We start from the raw sequence: 15,513 nt of genomic DNA, 5'->3' as shown, positions 1-15,513 counted from the left end.
TTATTACATTTACTTTTGATACACAAAATTTTTGATATTTCACTTCGTCTTCCCTGCAATTCAAAAAAGCATTTTGCGGTAAGCCTGAATAAAGATCCCGCACGCAATTAGCAGCCAATATACTGCAGCAGAAACCGATAAATCGCATTTTGGCTGCACATCGAGGGGGGCTGGTCCGGCTCAACAGCCCCTTGACGCTCGCCGTAAATTGCCCGTCGCGCCGAAAATGTTTCCCAGCCGCATCTACACATACCCGTCCGGAATTAATTTCAACGGGTGTGTGCCATGGCAGTAGGCCAAATTGTGGCAAATTTATTAGCAAACCAATCCTACGGCGCGCTCGCTCATTTTTCCATCGCTTCCTGCCACTAGCCGCTCCATGAATAATTTATAAACACAGCGCCCAGCACACAAGTGCTTCACCTTTCATTTGCATTCGTTCACAGCTCTTTCGTGTTTAGGTGCGAGACAACACCAGGGCGACTTTCCACGCAGGGGCGGCTCCACCGCTTTTGGCTCATAAAATATTCATCAACCTGACGTAATTATTTTTTAGCGACATAATTTAATTTTTCGCAGTATTAGCATATTAAAGAAAATCATGGAAATGAAACGTTTGTATTAGAGTTGATGTTTGGCGCTCATTATGTTTGACTTCAAATAATATTAACTTTATAATATTTATTTTATTTCTTATTTTCTTCAAATTATAAAATCTGTTTGTATATAAAACTCAATTAAACTTATTATATTTCATAATTTTTGGATTAAGGAAATTTAATTTGTTGATATCGAATTCAAATATAATATTGTGTCATGCATACATGACTGTATGGAGTGGAGAATAAATAAATACTGAATTTGAAATGCAAAATTACGGATAAACAGGTTTTTTTTACATAATAAATGTAAATTTACTAATTAAGTAACGCCACTGATTGCTCATCTGGATTGGACGCTTTTTCATTGTACGAATATACATTACGCGCCTCTGGAGCATTCGTTGATTAATTAGACCTGTGCACACACATATAATTGTGGAGCTGCTATGGCGCAATAAATTGATTTCCGTTCCTAAACCAAACTTGCAAAAGTGGAGCTCGCTTTACACTAATTAAGTGTTAAATAACTCTGTTCGAATTATATTTCAATTCTTGGGTCCCATATTTTATCACATGTGAGCAATAAAGAGGACGACTGTAATTATCATCAGAAGGGGAGGAAGGGCAATGCAGATAGCTTGGATAACCTAGAGAGAACTTCCGAGTCCACACGAGCGAAAGAATTGGTATCAGCTAAGGGTGAAAATTAGATGCAAATTTGTTGAGAAAAGTTTGCTTGTTAGCATCTTTTATCTGCAGAGCCCTCTTGTTTGCGAAGCCTGCGGGAAAAATCGACCCACTTTAATTTGCAAATATACTGGATTAAGGACCGCAAATTGCGGCAGATTCCGAGAAGTGGCCGGATTTGTGTGTAATGAATGCGGAAAGAGAAGAAACTTGGCTGGAAGGAAATTTTAATACTTTGAGCTTTGAGTGGGGCGGAAGGAAGTTGTGAAACGGCTCGCCTGTTTTAGATTTTATCGTAATTAGAATTATGATCTACTTTTGACAGATCCAATCTTTCTTAACCTGAGGAACAGGGGAACTTTTACCGACAGTTTGGAACACTAAAGTTTTCATAATTTATAGCAAACCATCTTTCAAAAGCTCCATCTTAATCGTACTTATCCAAATTTCAGCCAAATTAATTTTCAAATTATAACAATCTAATAAAATATTTAGATCTAATTTTGCAACATTGGAAAATTAGTGTCTGGAGTGTTTTGAACGTACAAGAAGCACCAAAATATCCAACAGAGGAAATTTCACGTCTTCCGAGAAGGGAAAATTGCAAGTTCGCACATTGATGTCGGCAAGACCTATTTCTAATTAATCCTATTAGCCAGATGAGAAACATACACACACAAACGCCCCGTTTATTTTCATCTACATAGGCATCCCTTCATGCATGATGTACATTACTTGCTGTGTTTAACGCAAACTTCGCTCTGATTCAGCTCTCGCCGGGCGGGCCTCAGTTTTAAATTAATATGGAAATTTAATCAAATGCTTCGCTAAGCAACAAAAAACTTGATAAGCAGTTTACGCGCACCCATCGGGCTCTCTCTCTCTCTCTCTCTCTCTCTCTCTCTCTCTCTCTCTCTCTCTCTCTCTCTCGCTGTGTGTTAAACTGCCGCGTGTCCCTCTGTTAATTAAAGTGGAAAGGCCTGATGATGCGTGCCCGCCGCTCTGATCTCTCTGAAATTACATACAGAGCGCGTTTCACGATTCGCCGAAAATTCATCAGCGGTGTACACGATGTTAATTTGTACGTACGATTTTTTCTCGTCCGTTAGGATTCCGAGAGTGATGTAATGAACAATTGGCAATTTCGCTCCGGGCACGGTAATAATTCCAGCATTGTGGTGCATAATTAACTGAATCGAGCTCGTGAATCCCTTGTCTTTGTCGACTGACTGTTGAATCACTTTGCGGAATTTGATGTCAACATTGGAACGACAATTGCAAAGATCATTTATTGCGACCGCAAACTGTATTAGTCCACATGGTAACTGGAAATTCAATCTCTCTGATTGTAAATCCAAATTAAAAATTGGTAATATTACACGATTATTTTTAACAGAACACAAATATTTCAAGCATGAATAAAATAAAATTGGTATAAATGTACACCAATGCAGGATTTCATCGCTGAAAATTTTGCCTTATTGAAAAAAAATAATTAATAAAAAATAAATTACTTACTTATTACCAATTTAGAACGCTTTAATTTTTGCACAATTTTTAGAGTTTTATTTTTCACAACTTTTGAACCATTTTCTTTTTAATCATTAATTGATTATAAAATAATTTAATTACTTTAGATTATTTAAGAAAAACAACTATTTTACGATAGACTTTTGTAATACAAAACTAAAAAAGTCACTGTTGGGCTTGGAAAGATAATTTTTGTCTTTTTCTCATCTTACACATGAACTTTAATTTATTGGATCTGTTGCATTTACCCTGATTTTTCGTTTTTCATTTGAATTCCAACTTGTAATTAGAATATTTAATCAGCTTCACTGCCCAGTTTGTAATTCTCTCGGAAATCCTTCGTGAATCGCTGCTCTAATATTGGCTCATCTATCCAATCATCAGGTCGATTTCGTCAGCGAAAAGCCCAATCCAATTAAACTTTAATTATTGAAGCACAATGCAATTTTATCTGTGTAGCCACGGATTAGCCGGGAAATAACAAAACCGCACGCGCACCGCACTTGAGTGTTTATCTATATGTTAGAAAAGTGCTTTCTGTGCCGAGCGAACGGGGCACGTAGGAGAAGGACGGCTTAAGAGAGGCCGGCGCATTAGAACGCTCTCTAATGATAATGAGCACGGGGTTAATTTATAACAGCGGCAAAAAGCTCGTTTGAGCTGACTGCGGAGATGATGGTAAAACTCAAAACAGAGCAAGAGAGAGAAGCAGCAGCCGCACCATCATGGATGGAGTAATGGTCGCAGTAATTAGCGCAATTCTGCATGCACCGGAACTTTTTTTGCCAGCCAATGGTTATTTAATTCATGATTTAGCGTACACTGGAGCGGTGCTAGATTGCTTTTGTGGCCGATATTTAAAGTGGATGTGCTGCAGCTCTAATTAATAACTATAAAAGCGCTGTATTTCATTAGTACTAAGATAATTAAGGTTGGGGTTAATTATATTAATAACAGATGTGACACATTTGTTTTAAACATTTAAAAGAATTTTGCTTTTAAAAATTTAAATAAAATGTATTATAATGGTACAATGTATTAAATTTGTAGCAATGTGGGCGAATAAACAACAATAATTAATATCTATCTAGAACTAATTGTAAATTACATTTTAATTTACTTACACTATAAATTATTTTTAATGATTTCCATCTAAAATGACTGTAATTAATCTCTATTGCTGCTTAATTTGTTGTTTAACTTTAAATGTGTTCATAAGTAATGCATCTACTCTAGTGCAACGATTTGTGTTAATTAAAGCCAGTGTGGTGTATCTATGCAACCATCAGAGCTTATGCAACGTGCACAACAGCTGCGCCGCGCGTGTTGCATACCATTAAATTATCTGCAGTATTGCGCCAAAGCTGGGCATTAATTTGTGTCAGCAAATGTAAAAGAAGAGACGCTTTTAGCAAAAGTTTCGAACTGAATTTCTTTCTTTTTTTATTCAAGGCGAGAATGTTACAGAGTAAGATGCAGCGGTTGTTTTATCTCTGCAAAGTGGGCATCAGTTCCTCTTTTTCGGCGGGCGACGCCTCCTGCTCACTGTCTGGAGGCAGAAAGCGGTGCACCAACGGGCAAAATAGGTCGCGATTTATGGGCTTGCTTTTCGAGTCCGCCTCCTTGCACAAGATGCTGACCAGATTGCCCACGACCAGAACAATCACCAGGCCCAATAGAGTGTAGTAGGTGAAAGACAGTTTCAGAATGGGCCATACATCATCATTATCCTCTTCAAATATGCTATAATAATAATTTACTTTTTATATCTACAGATTTCGACAAAGAAATTTAATGTATGGCTGATATCTAATATTCAGTTTTTCAAGGCAAACCCATCATTTTTTTTTCATTTCATAATTTATTCTTTTGATATAAATATAAAATGTGTTGAAAAATAAAAATAGTAATTTTAAACTCTTTAAAACTACTTGATTGCCGTTTTCATAAATTATTCAGTTAACTGTTCAAATGCTAAAAATTATTTATACAGCTTTATATGAACTACAAATTAAATATATTTATTTTAATTAAATATAATAGGAATCAAGAGGCATTGCTTCATCTTAAGAATTTAATTTATCAGTTTCATGAAACTTTTTTGCCTTCTGAACATAAACGAGTTCCCATCGCAAATCTCAGAGTGTGCGGAAGTCGTTAATTAATAAACCTAAAAGCTTTAAAAATGTCAAAATGCATTTTCCTCTTTGTGTCCCGCGTGGGCCACAAAAGCAAGCTGTTAACACAAACGTACTCGTCACGATGATGTTGTTGGCCGAGAGAGAAGTTTCCAGCAGCGTAAGTGCAATTCTCGACGGACACAGGCAGCGCTTTGTGCACCAGGGCGCCGGTGTGCTGAGCAAACTGCGCACCAAACACCACGAATCCAACAGCGAACAAGGAAATTAGCGAGCCGGCCAAAGCACCCTGGGAATGAACGAAAAAAATTTATAAACCTGCTTTATGCTAAAAGCAATACCCAGAAAAATACAGACTTTGCTATTCGCTGAAGGGAAAAACATTCCGAGCACAAAAAGTCCCAGCATCGGGCCAGAAGTGACGCCATTTAAACTCAAAATGCTCTGAAAGTTTAAATTTTTTTGTAGGATAAATTGTGTTGTTTTAATGCAACTGACTTGCAAGACTCCACCAAGGTTTTCAACTACGTAAACGAGTCCGACGGAAATAAATCCCAGAAGAGCGGCCATGGTTTTGAGCCACGTCCCGGTGCTTATCCTTGGAGACAAATACCCAGCAAACAAATCTTGCACAAGCACTCCGGCAAGAGAGTTCAGTCCAGTAGACATGGAGCTGAGGAGGCAATGTCATACCTTCGATTTTAATATGCAAAACACACGCATCATTCAAGTAAGTCGTTAGAAAGTAGCTAGAATTATTTATTAAAGCTAGAACTGTAAGTTTTTTACCCTACATTATTGTTACTTTTTTAATTAAACTTCCGCCACCAATAAAAAAAACTCTGGATAAACATTTGGAAATTACAAAATATGCTAGTAATTTTTTCTTTTAATTTACTCGGATGGATTAACCTTTCCAATAGTGCTTATAAATACAACATTACAAGTTTAGGGTGCAAATTTAAAATTTATAAATATATCTAGGTATTTTTTTTTTAATTTTATCTTTTGAAAAACTGCATAAAAATAAAAACTGAAAATCAAGTTTTCAACTTTTAGAGTTTAAAAGTATTCTGTCAGTGATAAAGTTAAAACTCGCTTGCATCAAAATTGCCCATGCCAAAGCTCGTTGAATTTTTAAAATTTTAGCAAACTTTGAAGTCGTTCTGATGATGAAGTTATTTGCTTTGAAAACAAAATCTCCAACTTTTAGCTACTTCACTTATTGTAAATAAAGAGTTTTGCAATCCACCAGAAGCTGAAACTTTTATTTAGTCTTTAAAACGCTCCTATACTCATCCATAATTTATTTCATTTACAAAGTTAAAACATTTTGAAGTATTTACAATATAAAAAAGATTTTGCCATTCGAGATGAGATTTTAAATTTTCAAATTAAATTTCTTGCACACTGTCGTAAAATTTCTGAGAGAGGATTGAGTCTTGTGTCTTTTTATTATCTGTTGTGTATGTACTACGTACCTTAATGCGGCACTGAAAACACCGGCTATAAACAAGCCCGTGAATCCGGGAATATGGCCTGCAACATCCATCACAAACAAAGGAAGTAGCTGATCCGGTTTGCTGGCTCTCTACGGCAAAAACGTCGCACTGAGAAACTCGTCTCGGGACTTTTAAAGAACTCTGGAATCTAATTATGCTAACAGACACTTAAGAGAGAAAAAAAATCTTATCGAAATGACGACGAGGAAAAGATGGCGCTAAGAAAATTGTCTGCCGCCTTGGAAACCATCCGTTTTTCGGTGCGAAACAAATCCACTCGAGTTTAATTAAAAAAGTTAGGCCTCAAGTGCGCCAGGTAGTGGAGTGAAAATAATGGGAGCGCGCAAGACTCGTCGGTAATTTAGCTAATTCAGTGCTCCGCGCGCGCGCCACCGCCTCTAAAAAGCCAAAAGTGCAGAATTTTGAGTGCCTGAGAAATAATGGGGTCGCAGTCCGCATAAGAGGCGTAAACCAGAAGTCCGTTCGCCACGCTCAGGAGCAAAGTGCCGACCAAGCCAATCGCGAAAATCACCACCGTCCTTGAAAATAAGAACAAAAGCTTGTAATTACGCCAAATTGCCTTCGTTCGAGTTTAGCCTAAGTGAAATTACACGTACTTGGTGGCCGTCTTGAGGTCTGGCACCGAAAGGTAACGCTGAACGAACGACTGCCCTGTGGCGCAGTCCGCAAGAAACATAAAATACACGCCGACCACCACGCTCCAGAAAGACTGCCGTCGGAACGGGTCTGGGTCCATACTGAAAGATAATTATTTGTACAAAAATAATCATAGTGTTGTTAATTTAAATAGAGGTTTTTTTATAAATAAATGTCTAATTTAAGAAATTTCTTGGATTTTTGGGCTAAATTTTCTTCTTCTTTCTTTATATCTAATTGTAAAAAGCAAAATAAAAAAATTATTTATGTACAAAAATTTTATATTAATATTATTAATCTTTATTGACTTAAAAGGCGACACCATGATGTATTGGCTCATTGTGAGGAAACAAGAAATAGAGTAAAAAAAAAAAACAACAACAATATTAAAATGCATCCAAAAATTGAAAATCTTCTCTATTATAAAGCAACAAACTTCTTCAAACCATTAAATTTGAGCCAAAAATTAATATTATTTGTGTGGCTATTTCTCTGCTAGTTACATTTATTTTATTTCACAATTCAAAAGGAATGAAATAATTTTTTTTTTACAAATTGATATTTGTTCGTTGCTACAGTTATAACTATATCGTTCCTAAGATGAACGCCGTAAAAAAGCAAAAGTTGGCGACGCATTACTTGCGCGTGCAAAAAATAGTATGGAAGAGTTATGAAATTACAGGCCAGATAAATCATGTGTGGCGAGAGGGTAGAAAAGTTTGGTTGATTGCTTTCGAGTAAAAAAGAGTAGGAGGCAATTACTTGAAAAAGCGCAATCTGTCGCCGGCCTCATTGATTTGCCACACACGGCCCCATCCGCCGAGTTTTTCAGCTCCCAGCGTCATCACGAAAATAATTGCGGCCATCATTATGAGAGTCTGCAAGGCGTCCGTCCACACCACTGCTCGCAGTCCGCCCTGCAATTTGCAATTTGTTACCGAGCCGCGCCAGACAATCAGACCGTGACGCGATGATTAAACGCACAGCAATGTTGACTTCTCTATGCATGCGGGCAAAATGAAAACTTTTTACTTGAAGATAAAAAAAATGTGGATGTTATTCTCAATGTCTCATTGTCAGTTGTATTATTTATTACTTAATGTTGTTAAATTTTTAACTGAAAAACATGTTTATTATGCAACACCCCTTAATCTCCTCAAATTGTTTGATATTTATATTGATTTATTTTAATTTAATCTAGCTTAAAATAAGTTAGGAATTTTATGATAAATCTAGATTAGAATAATTTATGAGGTTCCTACATTATTTTTAATCAGGAAAACTTTTCTTTCAGAATAATAATTACCTTTTTCATTTTAATTTTAAGGGATGTTCAGAAATTTAAATTATTATTTTATTTGAAAGCAATAATTTCTTGAAATACGTAGTCTTAGATACATTTGATAAAGATTTGTGCCTACAATTTACCAGGGCAATAATTTTAAGTTCAAATAAGTGGGATGTATTATGTTAAGGAATTATTTGGATTTTATGCCAAATTAAATATCTTTACATATTTTTGACAACTTCTTACAATATGAACTTGGGAACATGTTTTACACTATCATTTCCAGACTGGTTGACATTGTTATTAAAAAAAGTTCCCAGATTTTTAATAAATTCGCTTTACTAAGAACAGAATAACAGAGCGACAGTAAAATTGAATTCAATTTTGGAATGTTCGAAGTAGATATAATGAGAGATTCTATCTGCCTTTTTAATTTAATTAGTTTCTTGGATGGATGAAAAACATGGCTATCAAAATGAGGTTTTTTATTAGTCCCTCCTATAACTGACAATAATTGAATGAAAATTTCAGTCTATCTAAATAAGGGTGCTTGAGGGTGACTAAAATCAGTCTCGTAAGGTGAAATTGGTCATGTCTAAAAAGAGGAATTTTGTAGCAAAAAAGGAATGTTATTCACTCACAAGTGACTTTCAATGGGAGTATTTCAGTTAAATAAATAATGACTTACAGTCAACCTCTACAAAAAAAATGTCAAAATTTGACTCAACATACATTTCAAAGCTTATTGATAGAGAGAGAGAGCTTCGCATCCGCATCATAGATATGTCAGACTCTAATGAACTCTTTTGCGTTGTGAAAAAGTGACAACTTGATAAAAAGCTTGTTTGGCATTTTGTCCGCAACAAAGAGAGCCGCATCAAATTTGTACGTACCAGAGTGGTGTAAAAAATGCAGACGAGGCAGGTAATTGGCGTGACCACGTGTACATTGATACCTGTCACTGCATGAATGTGGAGAGAGAGAGTGTGTGAGAGAGAAAGTGAGGGAGGGCGCGGCGAGGCGCATAATTGGCGTCCGCGATGCATTAATTATTTCAACAAAACGTACCCTGACTGAAAGCGAGCGCTGGCACGTAGATTACCACCGGGATGTAAAACATCTGTGAAATATTCACACCCGCGCGAGAGTGCGTTGAATAAATGACAGAGCTGCGAACTCCACACGCGGGCAATCAATGCCCAGGCTTGCATAATAATACTCACGAGCGCGATGGCGTACATCACGGAACACAACCGACGCACCTTTTTGTTGAAACGCAGCTCCAGGTACTGCAATTGTTGTAATACAAAAATTTAATAAATAAACTACTTTTACGAGTGCATATCAAAAGCTTTAAAATCAAAAAAAGTATAAGAAAAATTAACTTTATAAGTTCTATTTCTGACCTAGAACTTATACTTGTATGCAAAATAAAAAGAAATGTGATAAAATCAGGATTATTTTGAGGTTTCAAATTTATTTTTATATTTATTTCAATTAAAATTTTGTATATTGACTGTCTTTGAAAACGTGCAATTGATTTTCTTTAAAACATTATTAGTCGAATTAAAATATTAATCTTAAAATATTTCAAACTAAATTTGCTTGTATTAATATTCTTGCCAATTGTACTGCTGGGATTGTGAACTTTTAAGGAAGAGCTGGTAATAATTAAGAGAGGCTAGATTTTTTTATTATTATTTACGACTTGCATGTGCTCAAATTTAGTTACTTAAGATGAGTAAATAATAATATAGATAAGAGACGCATCATGAATACGTTCTTACTGATTTTCACATTTTCGGAAATGTATGCCCTTTATCATGAGTTATTGATACTAAAAGCTTAGATAAGGAGCGCTGTCTACTATGATGAAATTTGGCTACTTCTGACACCATCAAGGACATACAACGTAATTTAAATTAGTATTTTTGTCATTTATTGTAATACAAGAAATTAATTGTGCAAATAAAGGATTTTTTCTGCAAACAAAAATGGTTTTCATGCAAATTTATGATTTTTGCCTTTAATTTTCGAAAAAAAAAATCAGTAATTCACATACTGTATAATTATTTTATGAATAATAATAATTTGGAATTTGTAAAAAAAAAGACTCTTTCTAACCTCGTAAGAAGAACTGATTCCCAATTTGGAGTAGATGGGCAGGAAAATCGTGGCGGTTGTCCAGCCGATGAGCACAAACGAGATCGCGGCCGCACTGTATTGGGTCCCGTGCTGATACATCTCAGCCGGGACGCCCAAAAGTGTGATTCCAGACACGAAACTGCGACAAACAAAAATTGCTTTCTTTGATGTCTTTGCCTTTGATCCGGGGCGGCTGACAACTTTTTAACACCAATCAATTGACTGAATTGCCCCTCCGTGCGGAGAATAAGTAAATTGAGTTCAAACCCATTATCTAATTTTTTTTGTCCCTTAAACAAAAACCAACGAACCTTGCTATGAGGGAAATCGACACAGGCAGCATTCCCATGCTTTTGCCGCCCATCAGATATTCCTTGGCCGTGTCCTGTTTTTTCGAGAGGCCGAAATAAACGCCGATGAACGCCGACATGGCCAGCATGAGGGCAAACATCCCGAGGTCGATCCACCCTAGCGAAGGTGGAGCGGCCAGGTTCAAAACAGGGTCGCTCATTTTGCGGAGAGAACAGCTCTGAAGCCGAGGAAGTGCAGAAATGCCGGCGAGCTGTAAATAATATGGTGCAGCAGGAGTGCACGAGAGATAAGCGAGACTTTCTGAAATATTTGCTGCTGCTCAAGATAAAAGCGGCGTTTCATTAATTATTCTCCACGTCTGCTGTGTGTTGTGTGCACAGGCGGCCGTTGCAAAAATCGATTTATGACCGCGGTGAATTGTGGGAAAAAAGTTCCGTTGGATTTTCGCAATTAGTCCATTTGTATTGACTTTGGACGGTATTTTTAGCTTTTGTGTTTTTTGCAAGCGCTAAATGATCCCGTGTTGGAGAGGATAATTTTTAACCGACTATGCCAGTAGCTTAAACAGCACCGAGAGCAATAATTATTTCAGCAGCAGAACAAACACTCACCATGGAGCTACTTCACATTGAATTGAAAACAAACAATGCGCAGCACTTTAGGCAAAATTTTAATTGACCGCAGCGATTTATTTTCCTCTTTATATCGAAACTAATTAGTTTCCTCTCCAATATGCGAGATCCATTTTGGATGTAGAGCCCTTTCAATTTATTTCACATTTGATTTTTTGTATCAAGTATTTGTTTTGTTGAAAATTCACGCGGTTTTAAGTGTAACTCATGCATGCCAGGAATAACAAAAATTTACAAAATATAACGACTATCTTAAATGAGATTGGGCCAATTCAAATTCAATGTCAGTTTGAAGTAAAATTAAAAGTGTTCTAGATTATAGATAATATTTCCTGCGATTGTTCAATTTCAATATGCGAAATCACTATTCTCTAAATTCATGATTTTGGAATTTATCCTTTATTTTTTAAATTTGTCAATATACGTTTTATATTATTTTTAAATTTTATAAATAATTTTGAACATTTATTGGGAATAATAAATAATTATATTAATTATTAATATCTAAAAATATTTTCATTCTGAAAAGGCATTATTCAATACAATTCTACGGAAACTTCCAAAAATCAAATATCCTTACAGCTTAAAAAACACACGCACGTTTTTCTTTATTTGCGAGAAACAATGAAAAATGGATGGTGTATGCAAAAAGCTGAATTTATCAACTCGGGCAGCAATTTTCGCAGCAAAGATGGCGAAAATGGATGCAACGCGCGCTTGAGAAAAACCGAGACGGTTTTTTGTCGCAGACGAAAAACGCAAGATGAATTGCCCTGGGCGTTTTCCACATAAAGCACAACGAATTTTGGCTGAACGAACCCGGCCTGCCTGAACGGCAGACCGACTAAAATTTGATCAATCACACACACTCAAGTGCGCGTTCACTTTCGCAGCTTTCCTGCACACATTATCATCTGGGAAATCTCCTGCTGGATGGGAAATCAATCAGATGAATAAAACACATAAACACGCCCTAATTTATTTTCTCCAGTTTGAATTCCAATGACGCATCAAAAAGTTGAATTGATCTATAATTTCAATCATAATTTTAATTTATTACGTTAAAGACTTCTTTTATGGACTTATTTATTGATAGTTTAAATGCCTCTTCGCACAACTAACATTTTTATTTCATGATTCTTTTTTTGGAACTTATACATTTACTTGAATGATGTTACTGTGGAACAATAATTTATAGTACCAATTACCTAGCTTGAAAAAATTGTATATAAAATTTATGGACATGCCTGTTAAGTCTCAATTTTACGAATTTTACTTTAAAATTGTGGCCGCTCTAAATAGCGGGACCTAATAGTATAAGAAATAAGTCCTAAATTTATTTAACTTTCAAAATATAAAAAGCCAAAAGGACTTTTATGAGAGCTTAAAATTTAATGTATATCTGAGAATTTTCATTTTAAAATTTAAACCTAAAAAGTCATTTTAAATATTTTACTTTTTCACTCGTATATTATTTTATTAAGCCCATATAATAAAGCTATTATGCTTTTATTTTAATATTTTCATCAAATTTTCCGATAATATTAGATATTCTTAAGCAGATATCACTTTTTTTTCTCTCAGGCAGCACACGCGGAAATCCGCGAAAGGAAAAATTGTTGTGCGAGTCAGGAACGTCAGAAACGCGATCCTCTCCCGCACAAAAAGGGGAGCTCCAATTTGGCGTTGTGCGTCAAATGAAAAATACACACACGCACCAATAATGAGGAGGAATGCATTCATCTCAAGTACGAGATGCTGGAGGGTTGCTTGATCTGGCGGTGGCGCCGAAGAGGAAGTGTTTTCTGCTGATCTTGCAGCCAATTTCCTCTGATATCTCCCGAGAATAGTTTCTCTTCTCTCCGGGCGCTGACGAAAGAAACTCCTGTGCGACTTCCTCTTTTTCGGCCCGGCGAAAATCTCTCTCTCGGCTGCATTATTGCGACTTGGCTTTTCGTCGCACACACGCGACTGTCACTACAAATGTGTGTATTTTGACTGAGTGCCTCTCCCGAGCGTGCTTTCCCGCACTGCTCAACCCAGACCAGGCTGCATTATTGGAAAACAAAATAGAGGCAAGAATCGCGCGGGCCCACTCCTTTCCCGAAACTACCTCACATGTGTATGTACCTGTTTCGAGACGCGCGATTTGCATTCCGACAAGCCCTGTTTTTATTTTTTCAATTTTCATCTGTGTGCGCCCCAAAGCTTTTCCTGCTGGCAAAACACCTTTGGGCAAAGCGATATATGAAATAAAATAGGTAAAAAGTCTTTGTTTGATGCCCAAAAATACCAAAGGGTTTGAGGAAAAAATATCGTCAGACCATTTCTTATAGGCTGAAGTTTAATCCCCCAGTTCAGGTTACACAAAATTCAAAGGAATAGATAATCTTGACAACCACAACGAAATTTCAAATTGATTTTAAATTGAAATAATTTACAGCTTTATAAAATATGTTTATTCTCAAATAATTGAAATTAGAGCTGGGAGAAAACATAACAAACTATACTTCTCAATTATTTAAAATAAAGGGGTGTCAGAAGTAATTGAATTAAAACCATATACGTTTTTTTTTTGTGTTTTTCCCACATTCCTTGACGTCATATTATTATTATTATTATTATTTTTTTTTTATATAAAATTTTGTGAAGTATTTGGCTCTTTTGCTGGCTTTCAACAAAATATAATAAAATTCCTAGCATTTTTTCATAATGTGGTATTTTTTAAATTACATGGCATAATGTGAGTTTAATTTGAAAATAAATATCTTGTGATAAATAATTCAAAAATTATAGGACGCGATTTTTTATCAGAAAATAAAACAATATAATACAACTCTACTCTAAAATATGTTTTGTTACTTCAAAGATCGCTTTAAATTTTCCACTGGTGTAAATAATTGGAATTCCTGTTTTAACTTTCCGCCCTTTTCATAATTCTGCAAAATACCAAAAAATATATCATATAAAATGCAGAATATACTCAACGTCAGCAACGTGTTAATGAAACAAAAGCTTGTCACTAAATTATTATTATACTGCACCGCTTTTACTGATTCAAATGTGAGAATGAATAAATTACACTTTCCGATACTATTTCATGCCAGAGAGCTCATCTCTGGTGTAATTTAGAGTAAATAAATATAGAAACGCTTCCTCCATTTAATAAACTCTTTTAGCGTGTGGGCATGTGTTTTAGCGAATCGATAATATGCCACGCTGAAAATTATTAATTAGTTTTTGCCAGCTACAAAATGTTTGCTTTCATTTTAAAATAATATTACAATTATTACCAATACCAAAAACAATTTTTTTTCATTAATTTAACATTTTGTTTGTTTTTAATTATAACGAATATGATGTGTCAAAATTATTTACCTACTGAATTCACAATCATGCAAGCGTTTTACATTGGCCCAATGAATACAATACAAAATAATAAATATTATAATATAGAGATTATACATTTCATGGTAATGATAATAAACTTTCAGGAAAGGCCAGAACGTTGAAAAAGAGGCTAATATAGGAAATAATATGATACACGACATACTTAAAATAAAAAAAAGTGGCATACATTTCACTCATTAAAATATCAAGAGGATTTAAAACTTTACTACTTTTTCTTACGGTGACAAGTGATCAGAGACGTATTTTAAAATTTCATTCTGTAGGTTTGAGGGACTAAAAATTAACACAACTAAAAGCACCAATTGAGCAACATAGTTTAGCAATACGTATAGTTTAAAATTCAATCTCACAAAGGCGTTCTTATCGTTATAATTGTTTTATAAAATTTAATGTTCTTGTTTTATTCATGATAAGTGATGATAAGAATATAATAAAAATAATTACAATATACATCATGCACGGAAAATGGCCTATTTTATTAAATTGTCTAAATTTATAAAAAAAATATCTTAACTCTTTATAATATCTTTTCAAAACTATAATTATTTATAAATTTACTTAACCAGTTTTATCTGTGTACAATATAAAAAAAACAATGGTCGTATTAGT

The 15,513-nt window shown here is 35.2% G+C and overlaps 1 protein-coding gene across 1 annotated transcript; it reads right to left on the bottom strand.

Moving 5' to 3' along the window:
• Positions 1 to 4,087: 4,087 nt before the first annotated feature.
• Positions 4,088 to 11,129, bottom strand: LOC132198799 (sodium-coupled monocarboxylate transporter 1-like). The gene is made up of 13 exons (XM_059623032.1): positions 10,861 to 11,129; positions 10,529 to 10,688; positions 9,628 to 9,693; positions 9,473 to 9,524; positions 9,298 to 9,365; positions 7,879 to 8,033; positions 7,077 to 7,217; positions 6,890 to 6,998; positions 6,439 to 6,548; positions 5,456 to 5,630; positions 5,315 to 5,401; positions 5,074 to 5,246; positions 4,088 to 4,562 (listed from the first exon to the last, which is right to left on the bottom strand). Exons 1-13 carry the CDS (start codon positions 11,058 to 11,060, stop codon positions 4,307 to 4,309), a joined length of 1,752 nt encoding a protein of 583 aa, XP_059479015.1. The 5' UTR covers positions 11,061 to 11,129; the 3' UTR covers positions 4,088 to 4,306.
• Between the last annotated feature and the right edge of the window lie 4,384 nt (positions 11,130 to 15,513).

This window comes from Neocloeon triangulifer, unplaced genomic scaffold (genome assembly GCF_031216515.1).
Source record: "Neocloeon triangulifer isolate White Clay Creek 2 clone unplaced genomic scaffold, ASM3121651v1 ptg000013l, whole genome shotgun sequence".
NCBI classification, from domain to species: Eukaryota; Metazoa; Arthropoda; class Insecta; order Ephemeroptera; family Baetidae; genus Neocloeon; species Neocloeon triangulifer.
Note: the sequence above shows the minus strand (reverse complement) of the source record. Positions and strands in the feature narration are given on the sequence as shown.

Excerpts from the sequence above, each read along its gene's own strand:
- LOC132198799 (XM_059623032.1), bottom strand. The coding sequence starts at position 11,060 with ATGAGCGACCCTGTTTTGAACCTGGCCGCTCCACCTTCGCTAGGGTGG. Across the intron at positions 8,034-9,297 it reads GCATTTTTTACACCACTCTG|GGCGGACTGCGAGCAGTGGT; the intron begins GTACGTACAAAT and ends TGCAAATTGCAG. Across the intron at positions 6,549-6,889 it reads GCGACCCCATTATTTCTCAG|AGAGCCAGCAAACCGGATCA; the intron begins GCACTCAAAATT and ends TTTTTGCCGTAG.